Raw genomic sequence first — 15,216 nt, 5'->3', positions numbered from 1 at the left:
ATGCATAAAAGAATCTGAACGTCTGCAGTAGGTAATCCACAATCAAAGGGATCTAATAGTTGAATAGGTAAGCAGTGTTGGCAGGGAAAAGTAAACAATAGGGGCTGAAATAAGCTTAGTTTTGCTTAGTTGGTTTGAACTACAACAGATATACATTATCATGCATTATGGTTTATAGGATAAAATAGCCATTCTATAAAATAGGTAGTTTGTCTTTTGAAGAAAGAAGTAAAAGGACTTGAAAGAGGAAGATTTTTGATTTTGCTGTTTGATAAATAAGATGAATATCTAAATGTATTTTTTTCAAGAAACCACAAAATTAAGTTTTTCTATCAAGCTATTGTGAAATCCTGCTCCTGTTCGTCCTTGAAATAAACACACTGCATAAACATTTTTCACTTTTTCCAGTTAAGTCATTTAAACCAGCCTCTTGCAATAAAACTACTTCCATTGACTTTATTTAAAACAACGGATATGGGGAATTAAACGGCTATTGATGACAGAAGTCTTAACCCTAGAAAGTCAGTCACAGCTTATTTTAGTAAGAGTTATTGACTTTTGTTTCACTGGTCTGTCACTCCAGTAAATTACAATATCAGCTAGAGTCACAGCTCATTGACTTCAACTGGACCTTATTGAAAGCTCAACAGTTTCTTTGACTTCTCACTGAAACTGCTGGAATATAAGCATCAATGCTTTAATTCCTCAAAATATGCCGTAAGGGTCATGTTTTTATGTCTTTCCTAAAAAATTTAATCCTAATGTCCTCTCAACTATATATAGTATATCAATCTCATATTTTGATATGCAATAAAAATTGTATTTCATGTATTTACATTTACCAGTATTACTGTATCAGATTTTTGGCAGTAAGCAAAATGCTAGATATCTGACATTTATCCTAGCATTGTCGAATTTATGCAATGTAATATTCTCTACCATGAAAATTAAAACTAGGTCCAACAAAATATATCTGAATGGCACAAAATAAAAGAGATACACTAACCACACAGTTGTTTTCTTTGGTAAAATCATTCACTGCAGTTTATCTTTGCTTTCATCAAAAATGTCTAATTTTAATATTTTGAAAGTAATTATGTTTTCTGCCTTTCTGCGTTAAGCAGAAAGGCAGAAAAGAAGATGCTTTTGATAGTCTTTAAAATCTAATGTATTTCTTCTTGTTTCATTCTTGAGAAACACAAACATACCAGCAAGTTTTGAATGAAATTATAAGAAAAAATAAACAAAAAATAGTTGTCATGGCATAACATATTTCCTTAATTAATGGCCAATGGAGCTACAAAAACAATTTCTTCACAAACTAAACATACAAGTGTCTCTTTATTGCTTTTTTATCTATGCTTTTGGGAGTTTAATCTATGAAGGCCAGGAAAAGAAGGATGCTATTAGATCTGATAGGCTACATTTGTTTTCAAACGAATGTGCTGAAAGACATCTATAAAACTCTGTAACCTTATAAAATATATTATTTCTACATACAAAAATAAATGAAAGTGAATTTAGCATTTATAAATGTTTATCTGGTTTCTGCTATTCATTAAGGCAAACATAGACACAGGAGGAATGCCAACAATTATTACATAATGAATCAAAGGTTGTGTCTGGATCAGATCATTTGTCTCTTCCTGCAGGGTAATTGCTAATTTCCTGTAAAAAGTGGTTAAAGAGTCAATTCCTCCATTATCACTTTGCCTAATTAGATTATTGTTAGTTCTGTCAATAGATGTAGCAGCTTTAATGCATGTTTGACCTTTGTGGTTAAGTTTTCTCAAGGTTTATGTAGCACCTGTATTATGTGTCTAAGCATTATCTCAGTTCTCTCAGGTCTACAGTACAAATTACAATGTGGATAAAAAGCTAATGCTTATTAATCCGAAATAGTGTCCTATTACAGAGGGAAAACACATCTATATCTTATGTAATAGTATGTTACTGCATTTAGTGCTTTATATTATGTCAAATGCAGGACCTTAAGCTATTTCCAATTCTGTCCAGAAGTCTAGAAGGATTCTGTCTAGAAGGACCCCAATTAACTTCATCCATCTTCCATCAACTCTTACTATTTATCCAGTAACTGTTGAAGAAAGGCATACTGACCACATAATGATTATTGGGATGTTGCGTCCCGCTGATAAAAAGTGTTTTTTTTATTTTTGTGTTTGTTCTGTCCAACTATAACGTCGCACATATAACCTAAACGGAAACATTTTGGTTTCATCTGACCAGAACAACATCTAAATATATACAGTTTCCCTTTTGAGAGAGTTCCCTTTGTGGCAATGCACAAACAGGACTTCATTTATTTGAGCAGTGCCTTTTAAAACTCATTCTACCATTGATGGCAGTTTTTGAAGTGCATGACAAATACGTAGGCGCAGTCCCATTTTTTTGGCTTGGTTCTGAGAACACTCCAGTGAGTTCCCTCATCAGTGAAGTACACTCAATGAGAGAAGGGAAGATTTTCTCCCTAAGAAATGGGGCACCACTTGCTGTAAAATTGCATCCCAGCCCAGGAGATGGTGGTAATAAATAGCCTGTACTCTTCAGTGATGTGTTCACTTATGTCATGTGTAAACACAACCTGAGTCACCTTCTGCATGAAAACTCTGCCATACTCATAACTTTCCACCAAACACATGCATAATATTAAACAAGAAATATATATAAAAAATGTAAAAAGTCAATTTATGAGCCAGCATGGATAAATCAATGTATCACAACCATCTCTAAATTAATAGAAAATCATGGCAATATAATTATCTATGACAACTTTTTGATGAAATATCAGTTTCCAATAAGATACAAGGAATACATGCCAAACTCAGAATGAGAGCCTCATCTTTGACCTTCTGCACCAGTGTGATGCTAAGATTTATATTAGAGTTTATACACCTGGTATTTATATACTGGTTAAAAATAACCAGGATATCATTGTGATCATTTATAGCAACATTTACAAAAAGTTATGTTTAAGGTGAACCGGCCTGCTGAAGCAGATGAGACACCGACCAGTTCGTCTGGCTGACCAACACAACAGCAGGGCCCACTTCCAAGGAGCCGCTAGAAGCCATGCCACACTGGTTCTACCGCTGCTGAAGAACTGTGAAACCACCGGACTGTGACCCATTGGTTCGACTACTGTTTGGAGCTGTTCTGCCGCTGCCTGAGCTGCAGCTTCAAAGCAATCCACTGACCTAAGGGGACCCCCCTTCTAAGGCTCTTGAGTGACAAAATTAAGCTTCGGAAAGTTTAATTCTGTTGTTCGCATTAAAATAACTCAAATCTCTTCGAGAGCTATCTTTTAGATGAGCAGACTGTGTTTCCAGAGTTCCAGAGTTCAGAATGGAACCAACCCCCATCCACTCCATTCCACTGAAGCAACAGGGAAACATCATTTCCCCTCTGTTATCTGATGTTCAATAGATTGATTGATAATTTACATGTCTTGTTTGTGTTTGATCTGAACGAAGCTTTCTGATTCAACTGCTGATGGTTTTAAGAGTTCTGAACTGAATGCTAACGCTCAGTGCATCTGACTGAAAGATCCAAGCTGTGTGTTCCTGTCTGCCTAACTTCTCTTTTCTATTTGCTTTAAAGGTTAGGCTAATATGATTGGAATGGCTAGGATCATTAGATCCAACTTACCTTATTGCTGGCCCTACGGTCGCAGTCATTTTTTATGACTCTAATCCCTCTGTTCTAGCTTGCCACCCTGGATGTCCTGTGCAGCTGAACTAAAGTCTAATTTCCAGTGTCATTATCTCATTGCATTCCTGAGCTGTGTTATTGTTAATTTTCACTGTAAATCAGGTGAAATTTCACTGTTTTGACTGCATTGTTGAACAGGTTAAACTCTAAACTGGACCTTGCAACAAGCATGCACAGAACTGAACTTTATGGCCACTTTTTTTGCACCATAATTTTTTTTGCACTACCAACATTCATTGTTCCACACATTTTTGTTTAAAAATATATATATATTTCTCCTTGCACTTATTCATCTTAACACTACTGCACTTTATATTCTAATGTTGTTTATTTCCTCTACAATTTAATTCCTGTTGTAAGCCGTATGCAACGGAAATTTGATCTATATATACTGTGCATACAAAATGACAATAAAGTTTGTCTAAGTTTAATAACTCTGCATCAGGGATTTTCACAATCATCAGCTACTATCTTAAAGGACACTTTTTTATGCATTAAGCATTGGGGTTATTCTATACAGTGTGATGTATCACTCAGGTCAGATACATCCTCGTTTTGAGTTACATCTGAATGAGCACAGACAAATTTCATTGGTTGGTGATGAATAACTCTGCTGATTGCCATAGACTAAATTATTAAATCGGTGAAGGCAAGTGGATTTTAACAGTCAAGCCATTAATCCAACCTGAATGTAAAAGATTAAGAACCCTGGTGAATAAGTCAGTTTCTGTTATAATCATCAAACTAATAATCATTAATTGGTTTACCCATGATTTGAATGACCTAATAGTTAGCTATAACTTCCAGTTTGAATTATTTAATATATTTATAATCTGGTAAAATTTCAAAACAGTATGAATACTTATGCAAAATGTAGGCTATATCCTAATGGAAAACGCTATCGTACTACAGCTGCCCTATTCTCTACTAGAAGAAAACGGAAATCAAGGGTATTTGCTAATTTTCTGACATACAAAAAACAAATAATCTGTAGGAATAAAAAATGTGTTCTTGTTTTTTTTTCTGTTTTTGAATTACTTCATTTTCATTTACACTGTGCAGCAGCAGAGGGAGCAGTAGACTTTTTGTGTCCAGTGTCCCACTGTTTGCCTTATTAGACATTGGTGAAAAGGTCACACTGTGAACAAAGGAAGCTTCTGAGTTGTATATGTTCCAAGCAATTTCCCCCAAATGAGAAACCTGACAGTTTAAGGAATGAAAAGGAAAGTAGATAAAGCAGATACGCATCCAAGTGTGTGTAAAAGAGAAAAGGGAAAAGAAAAGAAGACACAGAGAGAGCAAGCGAGAAAAAAAAGAATGTCTTAATGTCTTTGTGCCTTTACAAGAAACAAAATCACTGAAGTGATGTCACTGCCTTCATTTTGACTGGCAAATCGTGCAATGTAGGTGTGTGCAGACGAGTGTTTGGAAGACCGAAACAAGAGAGAAATCTGCTGATAGCTGATGGAAAAATGAAGAGAAAATTGCTTACATTCTCCTATATCTAATTTGTGAAGAAAAGCATAAGACCCATTCCCCTACTGTGTCAACATTTTTTTTGTGTGGGGGTGGGCATAGTCACAGTTAAAGATACACGGGTGGTCTTGCCATTGTTGCTTCACTTCATGTTACACACACCTAACAAATAAGAAAGATGCATCAGTAAACTTTACAGAGTTGAGACTATGTTATTCAGGCTTCTCCTGTATTACGCACATCTGTGTCCGTGCATTGCTGATGAAAAGACGAACACACATATATAGGCACACGTGTTTCCCTTAGCGATAAAGAATAAACTCAAACAAAGAATATTATTACATTACTCAACTTAGGTATATTTTTTAGCGGCTCTTCTGTAAGTGTTTTGTGGTTATTGAAGGAAGAACAGACCTAGTCATTGAGTAGATACTTAATCAAAATGCATCGAAAGACATGACATTTTTTTCCTCATCCAATTTCCTGTCTGGTTTTCTTGGTTTTAGTTTATATTTTTTCCTCTTTTTAATTTTGTTCCATCACTTTCACACTTAATACTATGAGATCGCCCTTTGACTGGGGGTCAATAAGGCTCTTCGAAAAGCTTATAATGAAGGTTTTTTTTCCAACCCCATGTTCAAAGAGGTTTGAATGAGACAGCTGTCATAGGTTAATGTCAGGGTGTCACAATTAGCCACAGAGATTATTTGAACAGCAAACCTACATGCTGTAATTTTCATAATTACCAAGTAAAGTCAAATGTTAATGTGAGTTCTGTCTGCTATTTACAGGTGGACAGAAACTGTGTCTTTTTGTTATACACCTTAGAGCTTAAAAACATGGGTTACCAGTTTCGTTGCAAAGGAAAATAGTCATTATTTTTTAATATTCTATATATTATTTTATTATATTTATTTTTTTTAAAATAATTTAACAATTTTTCACTTCTTCACAAAATATCCTTTTTTAAATAAGGATATTGATATTTACTTAGTATTGGTTGTACTTAGCATTTTTGTTTTAGTTTTTTTAATGTATTATATTATATATTATATATATCCTTTGCTTGAACCTTGAGGAAAAAGGTTTTTTTTATTTTTTATCCAGGCTTCACATTAAGGTATATGTGCCATAAGAAAATATTAAAATTACTTTTTAAGCATTTTTTTTTCTTCTAATGTTGTTCATCTCCTGAACCCTACAGAGCCCTAAAAATTTTTACATAGCATTGGTTAAGATAAAAGTAAAATTAAAAATAAATTTCCTTGTCATGCAATAAAACTTTAGATATTAGTATTCTCGTGTTTTAACCTCTGTCTCATGTTTTTGTGCTCTGACTTAAATGATCTTGTTTTTACAAGCACACAATGTATAGCAGACTCTGTTGTGGTTGTCTTTTCAAATATTTACCCCCCGCTTTCATCAACTTGAACTATAAGAAAATCTTGACAATAAATGAATGATTTCCTCTCTGTATCTAGATTTGCTGAGTCTTTGTTTCTCTGCTCTATCTTTAAACCTTATACACCTATTAAACCCCCTCTGTCCTCCCTTCCACTCCACCTCTTTTTCACCTCTTTATCAAAGGCAACCTATATAACTGTATCTATGTTTGGACAGCACTTTAATTTTGATTTCAAGCAAGACTGAGCAAAGTGTATGAAGCGGAGAGGAAACTAGGAATTACTGATTAAGAAAGTGTGTGTGCATGTCTGTTTGAGAAAGAACAAGCGTGAGATCTCATTACGAAAAGGTCACAGAGCTGCGTGTGGCAGAGAGGGATTGGACATTAGGCAGGTTGTCACTGGTCACTTGTGCTGGAACTTTGAGGATCTGTGAGATAGAAACATGTGCATGTGAAACTGACTTTGTCATGTTAGCATCCTTTATTTTTTTCCTGTGCCCTGAAATGTCATTCCTGGTTCTGCTCTTATAATTATGCTATTTGCAGAATGTGAGATACAGGGCTTCTGCAGGCTACAAAATATTGACTACAGTTCATGACATAACTGTGGCTTTATGGATAGAGTAGTAATTGACATTCGAAAAGGTATGGATCAGTTTCAGCTGCCTATGAGGAGTGCCGGCTTTTTTGGAATCTTGAAGTTCTGAGTTCAAGCACAATGCCCACTGGTCCCTAAGGGGATGGGTTAAATGCAGAGAGTTTATTTCATTGCCATGTACTTGTGACAATGTACTGACAATAAAAACTGAGGAAAAAATAAAAAATGAAAATATATATATCCCTCAGCAATGCATTTGACCAAAAGTTACAGACTATAAATCTGTGTGCATGAGTGTAACTGTCATGGTAGTGTTTTGTTTTTGTTTTTTTATCTAAAAGAACTGAACCTGTTGACATCAAATTCAACAGAACCTTCTCAACTGTATAGATGCCATACTACTTAATGAAGACTAAATGACATTTCAAAGTAATTACGTCCAATTCAGCTAAGGAACACAAATAGGTCTCATATCTGAAGGCATGTGCAAAGCTCCACATTAAAGTGACAGTATCATGCTGAGTTCATTGTGCTGTAACCCCCCCCAGTTGACATGGCACACATACTGTAGAGATAGACAACATCATGAGGCTCTAAAATGTATTATCTATTATAATGGAGCTATCAATAACGATGACATGTAATGTTCCTGGCTCTGGAGCTGCTAATTGCAATCAGTGCACCTGTTCTCTCTCCTCCCCTCCTGCTTAAAAGCTCTGTCCCTCCTGCCTCCAGTGCCAGAACGTCTCAAGCCTCTTGGTGAGAACTTCCAGCCTATTCTTTACGTGCATCTGCCTGTCTGAACCTCGACCTGTTTTTGTCCCAGTTTTTTGAGCCTGCCTTACCCCCTTTCTGGATTTTTGTCTGCCCGCCTGAGCCCTGCTCGTCAGCCTCAGAGATCTGGACTGCCAAACCGTGTTTCTGACCCAGCCTGCCTGTGAGTTACCGAGATTGCCTGCCCCTTTGAACTGTGTTTGCTTCTGTGGATATTGAACTGGATTTGGACTCGGAACTTCCCCTGGATTCCCCCTTGGATACCTTTGCTGGATTTACGGACTCCCCCCTCGTCAAGACCCGGACCAAACCTAGGATTTCCCCAGCACGGACTCTCTCCTCTCCTGAAACCGGACTGAGCCCAACCGAGCCTTCTTGTAGCCAGGTTAGTGACCAAGTTCCTTACTCAAACATCTGCCTGCCTCCACTGGTCACTAACCACCACTCTGTCTATAGGAGCTGCCTGTCGCTGAGCCTGATCGTTCTTCCCGGGAGTCCGTGCCGCCCTCTCTCTTAAATAAAGACTGTTAACGTTTCACTGACCTGTTTGCGGGTTGTCTTTGGGTCCATCCATCTCCACTACAGTAATCCATTACAGTACGTTCTGGCCAAAAGAATGGAAAACATGGACCCGGCACCCGGGGATCAGTGGCGCGCGGGGGTAGAAAAGTCTATTTCTGACTTAGAAGCCGGCGTTTCGGAGATCCTCAATCATCTCCGAAACCAGGCTACCCCACAGCCTCCACTTCCGCAAGCAGCTCCTCCGAGTCCCCCGTCACTTCCGGTGACGTCATTTCCGTCAGAGCCCCGTCTCTCTCCGCCTGGGCTTTTTAGTGGCGATCCGGAGCATTGTCGGGCTTTTCTCACACAGTGTGAGATACATTTCGAGCTGCAGCCATCCTCCTTCCCCACTGACCGGTCTAGGGTCGCCTATGTTATTTCCCTGTTGGCTGGTAAAGCCAGACTGTGGGGAACCTCCGAGTGGCAGAATGATACACACATCTGCCACTCGTATGATGACTTCTCCAAAGAGCTTGTGAGGGTGTTCAGTCCCGTGCTCCCCTGCCGGGAGTCCTCTAGGGGGCTCTTATCTCTTAGGCAGGGGGATAGATCAGTGGCTGATTATATTATTGATTTCCATTTACTGGCTGCTGAGAGTTTATGGAATGAATATGCCCTCATGGATGTTTTTATTCATGGTCTTAATGACAAGATTAAGGATGAGCTGGCCACCCGGGATTACCCTAAGACCCTAAGTCAGCTCGAGGAGCTTGCCACTAGGGTAGACCTCCGTCTAATGGAGCGAAGAAGGGAACGTCGCTCTAACCCCACAACCCATCCTCGGTTCTCGGCTCCCCCCCCTGTTTCATCTCCGGTTTCTCTTAAGCCCTCTGAACCTGAACCTATGCAGCTGGGCAAGGTGGGCCTGTCAAGAGATGAGTACCAGCGCAGACAGCAGCAGGGACTCTGTCTCTATTGCGGGGGGGATGGCCATCGAGCTCGGTCTTGTCCAGCAAAAGACAAAGCTCAGTAGGGGGTGGGGGATCCCTACTGAGCTACACCAAACTGGCCGTCTCCTCTGACCGTTTACTTCCAGCCACTCTAACCTTCTCCTCTGAATCCCATAGTTTGTCAGTTTTCATCGACTCAGGAGCCGACACTGAGTTCATGGATGAAGGTTTGGCCAGAAGATTGAGTATCCCACTCCACCCTGGCTCATCCCCCCGCAGTGTGCTCGCCCTGGATGGTCACGAACTCAACCAGTCACGCCTCGTCTCTGAACCTGTGGAGCTAACGATGGGAGGTAATCATAAGGAGATGCTGACTTTTATGATAATTGACTCCCCGCAGGTTCCTGTTATCTTGGGCGCCACCTGGCTCCGTAAACACAATCCCCAGATTGACTGGCGACGGGTCGAGGTGACGGGATGGGCTCCTTCCTGTTCTGAATTATGTCTGTTCTCCGCCCAGCCTCTTCACTCCGCTGAGGGTAAGACTAATGATTATTACCCAGATTTGTCCAAGGTCCCATCTGTTTACCATGACTTGAGGGAGGTTTTTAACAAATCCAAGGCCACGAGTCTCCCTCCTCATCGTCCTTTTGACTGTGCGATTGATCTGTTACCAGGCACCACCCCACCTAGAGGTCGCCTCTATTCTCTTTCCCCTCCTGAGACCCAAGCCATGCAGGACTACATTAATGACTCCCTAAGTGCGGGCATCATCCGCCCCTCTTCCTCACCTGCAGGGGCAGGGTTTTTCTTTGTCGGGAAGAAGGATGGCTCCCTTCGTCCCTGCATTGATTATAGGGGGCTTAATAACATTTCGGTGAAGAACCGTTACCCTATCCCCCTAATGAACACGGCGTTTGATCAGGTCCAAGGGGCTAAAGTTTTCACTAAGTTGGACCTTCGTAATGCCTACCATTTGGTCCGTATTAGGGAGGGTGATGAGTGGAAGACCGCTTTCAATACTCCTACCGGCCATTATGAGTATTTGGTCATGCCCTTTGGTCTTACCAACGCCCCAGCAGTTTTCCAAAATCTGGTTAACGAGGTTCTCAGGGACATGATTGGCCGCTTCGTGTTTGTTTATCTGGACGACATCCTCATCTATTCCAAGAACCTCACCCTTCACAAACAACACGTCCGTTCCGTCCTTCTCCGCCTCCTACAGAATCAGCTATACGTCAAAGCAGAGAAATGTGCTTTCCACACAGAATCAACCTCCTTCCTCGGCTTTGTTTTGTCCCCTGGACAAATTGCCATGGACCCAGTTAAGGTTCGAGCGGTCACCGAGTGGCCCACCCCGGTTGACCGTAAGCAGCTCCAGAGGTTTCTGGGGTTCGCTAATTTCTACAGGAGGTTTATTACCAACTACAGTCAGGTCGCTTCTCCACTCCACGCTCTCACCTCTAGCAAGGCCAAATTTATTTGGAACGAGCAGGCAGAAATCGCCTTCAAACGCCTTAAGGAACGGTTCACCTCCGCACCTATCCTCGTTTCCCCCGACCCGGAGAGGCAATTCATCGTGGAGGTAGATGCCTCTAGTTCTGGGGTAGGGGCTGTACTTAGCCAAGAGTCCGGTGATGGCCGCATTCACCCTTGTGCTTTCTTTTCCAGGAAGTTGTCAAAATCAGAGCAGAATTATGATGTGGGCAACCGGGAGCTCTTGGCGTTTAAGTTGGCTCTCGAGGAGTGGAGGCACTGGCTCGAGGGCTCCAAGCTTCCATTATTGGTCTGGACTGACCACCGCAACCTGGAATATCTCAAGACTGCTAGGAGACTAAACCCCAGACAGGCCAGGTGGGCTTTGTTTTTCAGTCGTTTCAACTTCACCCTTTCCTACAGGCCGGGTCCTAAGAACATCAAGCCCGACGCCTTGTCCAGGCTCTTCGAGGCAGAGGAGGTAGACGACGACCAAGAACGGGGGTTCATCCTGCCAGACACAGTAAGGTGTGCTGTTTCCCGCCTCGGGCTCGAGAAGGAGGTAAGGGACTCTCTAGGGTCTGTACAGATACCCGAGGCCTGTCCCAAGGACAGGCTCTTTGTCCCTCTCCACCTCAGACCCAAAGTCGTTGATCTCTGTCACAGCTCTCGCCTTTATGGTCATCCTGGCATCAACAAAACCATTCGGCTCATCCGATCTCAGTTTTGGTGGCCTTCTCTGGCCAAAGACGTCGGTGAGTTCGTCTCTGCCTGTTCCCCCTGCAATCAGGCTAAGGCTTCCCATCGCCCTCCGTCAGGTCTGCTTCGACCTCTGCCCATCCCTTCTCGGCCTTGGTCCAGCCTTTCTATGGACTTCATCACTGGTCTCCCCTCCTCCGACGGCTTCTCAGTTATCCTCACAATTGTGGACCGTTTCTCCAAAATGGTCCATTTGGTCCCTTTACCCAAGCTCCCCTCAGCCAAAGAGATGGGGTTGATCCTGGCCAAGGAGGTGTTTAGGTTACATGGCCTGCCTTCTGACATTGTGTCAGATCGGGGTCCCCAGTTTGTGGCCCGTTATTGGCAGGAGTTTTGTGCCATGCTCGGCATCTCCGTTAACCTCTCCTCCGGCTTCCACCCCCAAACTGACGGCCAATCTGAAAGGATGAATCAGGAGGTCGAGACCAAGATTCGCCTCTTTTGCCAGTCTGATCCCTCTAAATGGGCTCTGAATTTGCCCTGGGTCGAGCACGCGATTAACGCCACCCCTTCCAGCTCTACAGGTCTCTCCCCCTTCTACGTCGTTTACGGGTTCCAGCCGCCGGTGTTCACTACTGAGGAGGTAGAGTCCAGGGTCCCCTCTGCCCGCCTTTCTGCCATGAGGTGCCGGCGTGCCTGGAGGCGGGCCAAGAGAGCCATACACGCGGCCTCCCAAAATCAGGTCCGTGCAGCTAACCTCCGGCGAGTTCCAGCCCCGCAGTACCAGGTGGGAGACAGGGTCTGGCTTTCCACCAGGGACCTTCCCCTGAAGGTCGACAATAGGAAGTTGGCTCCGCGGTTCGTCGGACCGTTCACCGTCTCCAAGGTGGTCAACCCGGTGGCAGTACGCCTCCGCCTCCCTCCCACCATGAAGGTCCATCCCACTTTTCATGTCTCCCGGGTCAAACCTGTCAAAACCTCCAGTTTGGTTCCCTCCTCCACGCCCCCACCGCCCGCCCGCCTGGTTGATGGCTCCCCGGTTTACTCTGTTAGGAGGCTCCTGAAGTCCCGTAAGTGGGGTCGTGGTACCCAGTACCTCGTTGATTGGGAGGGCTATGGGCCCGAAGAGCGTCAGTGGGTTCCTGCCCGCCACATCTTGGACAAATCCCTTATTAGGGATTTCCACAGGGCCCACCCGGACCAGCCTAGGGCGTCTGGAATCCGCCCTTGAGGGTGGGGCTCTGTAATGTTCCTGGCTCTGGAGCTGCTAATTGCAATCAGTGCACCTGTTCTCTCTCCTCCCCTCCTGCTTAAAAGCTCTGTCCCTCCTGCCTCCAGTGCCAGAACGTCTCAAGCCTCTTGGTGAGAACTTCCAGCCTATTCTTTACGTGCATCTGCCTGTCTGAACCTCGACCTGTTTTTGTCCCAGTTTTTTGAGCCTGCCTTACCCCCTTTCTGGATTTTTGTCTGCCCGCCTGAGCCCTGCTCGTCAGCCTCAGAGATCTGGACTGCCAAACCGTGTTTCTGACCCAGCCTGCCTGTGAGTTACCGAGATTGCCTGCCCCTTTGAACTGTGTTTGCTTCTGTGGATATTGAACTGGATTTGGACTCGGAACTTCCCCTGGATTCCCCCTTGGATACCTTTGCTGGATTTACTGACTCCCCCCTCGTCAAGACCCGGACCGAACCTAGGATTTCCCCAGCACGGACTCTCTCCTCTCCTGAAACCGGACTGAGCCCAACCGAGCCTTCTTGTAGCCAGGTTAGTGACCAAGTTCCTTACTCAAACATCTGCCTGCCTCCACTGGTCACTAACCACCACTCTGTCTATAGGAGCTGCCTGTCGCTGAGCCTGATCGTTCTTCCCGGGAGTCCGTGCCGCCCTCTCTCTTAAATAAAGACTGTTAACGTTTCACTGACCTGTTTGCGGGTTGTCTTTGGGTCCATCCATCTCCACTACAGTAATCCATTACATGACATGTAGTATTGATTTTAATAAGTCAGCTTGTCCGCCTGTTCTAAGTATTAACAAAGAACCAATCATGACATAAAAGTCTCTTCTTTTTCTTGATCTGGTCAGATATGGTTAGGATGGACGGACAGACTTAATACACACACATACGCATATATATATATATATATATATATATATATATATATATATATATATATATATATATATATATATATATATATATATATATATATATATATATATAAATTGGAAGCCTGATTACAGGCTTGAAATGTTGGCAGTGATGAATGCCCCCTTTGAAAATGAAATCCCAAATAAACAGGGTTGACATTGGCACACAGTGTTCTGAGTTCCATGTATGTGGCGGTTTGTTTGTGCTATTTTTGTTGGAAGGATCTAATCAAATGTAATCATGCTGATTACAATAATTGTGAGGTTTATAATAACTCCCCCCCGCCTTCAGATTCTTTCTTTAAAACTCTCCTTTTCCCTCTCACTTGTTCCTTCATGTGTGCTCATCTGAGTTGTCATTCACAGTCATGTCTTCCTGCCCACCTACTTGATGCTCTGTTTCAACTGGAATTAGATTACAATTTTTTTAAAAACAGTTTAAGGATATGCTGTTTTAGATATCTTTTATATTAACTGATTTTAGTGATTGATCATTATTATAACTACTGTACATGTACAGTATAATATAAGACGATGCAGAAACAACTCAATGACTAAATAGTGAACTAAATGTTTTTTTTCCTCTTCTCTCCATCTGTAGGACACAGAGGTGTTGAATACGGCCATTCTTACAGGTAGACGGGTAGCAATGCCCATTAAATTGGTTACAGTGGAAACAGATGGACAGGTGAGGGAAGTAGACGACTCGGTCACCTGCAGCTCAACAGATGTGGATGTGGTGAAGGTATGTATTCAAATTTTACTCAGACATCTGTAATATCAGTTAGCTAATATCCTTCCTGTCTGTGCACATTTACTTCAAAGTTACAAATATTGTAAACGTTGCAGAAAGGAGTTCGACCACAGCAGTGTTGACTGCTGCTTTCACCAAAGCAGCTATTTTACATATCCACTAACCAAATCCTTAATCATGGGATTTTTTGTTTTGTGAAATGAATTACCTCAGTAATCAGGTTTTGCCTGAAGTTCAATGTCATGACTTTCCAAACACATTTCTGTTTTATACTGGAAAGAAGAAAGTAAAAGACTGTAAATCCATGGAAAACATTAAAGAAGAGGGTGATCCTTTCAGTCGATGAAAACTCACTCATGCTAGACCTTTAATTAAGCATTTCATTCAAGCAACTTTGGAAAATATGAATTGCATTACTTAACATGTTGTGGCTTTAATAGAGCAACTTTTTAAAATGATACCAGCACTCTCTGGGCTTCTGCACCCCTATGCTCCCACTCAGTGCCTCAGGTCGGCTGACCTTCTTCTCCTACAGGTACCAAGGTCCAAACGGAAGCTGAGGGGCAGAGTGTTTGCAGTTGCAGCTCCAAAAATGTCAAATGAGCCTCCCCTTTTCCTTGTTGCCACTCACTTACTGTCTTAGTATAAAACTCATCTTAAAATCAAGTTTGCCATATATATATATATATATATATATATATATATATA

The 15,216-nt window shown here is 42.2% G+C and overlaps 1 protein-coding gene across 1 annotated transcript in view; it reads left to right on the top strand.

Annotated features, from left to right (window-relative positions):
• LOC119773570 (transmembrane protein 132C-like) overlaps positions 1-15,216 on the top strand; it is a 163,361-nt gene that overhangs the window by 110,965 nt on the left and 37,180 nt on the right. Inside the window, exon 3 of the mRNA XM_038270575.1 lies at positions 14,356-14,499. Coding sequence (XP_038126503.1) covers positions 14,356-14,499 — 144 coding nt within the window. The remainder of the gene's footprint in view (positions 1-14,355; positions 14,500-15,216) is intronic.

The sequence above is a fragment of the Cyprinodon tularosa genome, unplaced genomic scaffold (assembly GCF_016077235.1).
Source record: "Cyprinodon tularosa strain WSP-4 unplaced genomic scaffold, ASM1607723v1 ctg769, whole genome shotgun sequence".
NCBI classification, from domain to species: Eukaryota; Metazoa; Chordata; class Actinopteri; order Cyprinodontiformes; family Cyprinodontidae; genus Cyprinodon; species Cyprinodon tularosa.
The sequence above is the reverse complement of the archived record's forward strand: the minus strand, read 5'-3'. Positions and strand labels throughout refer to the sequence as shown.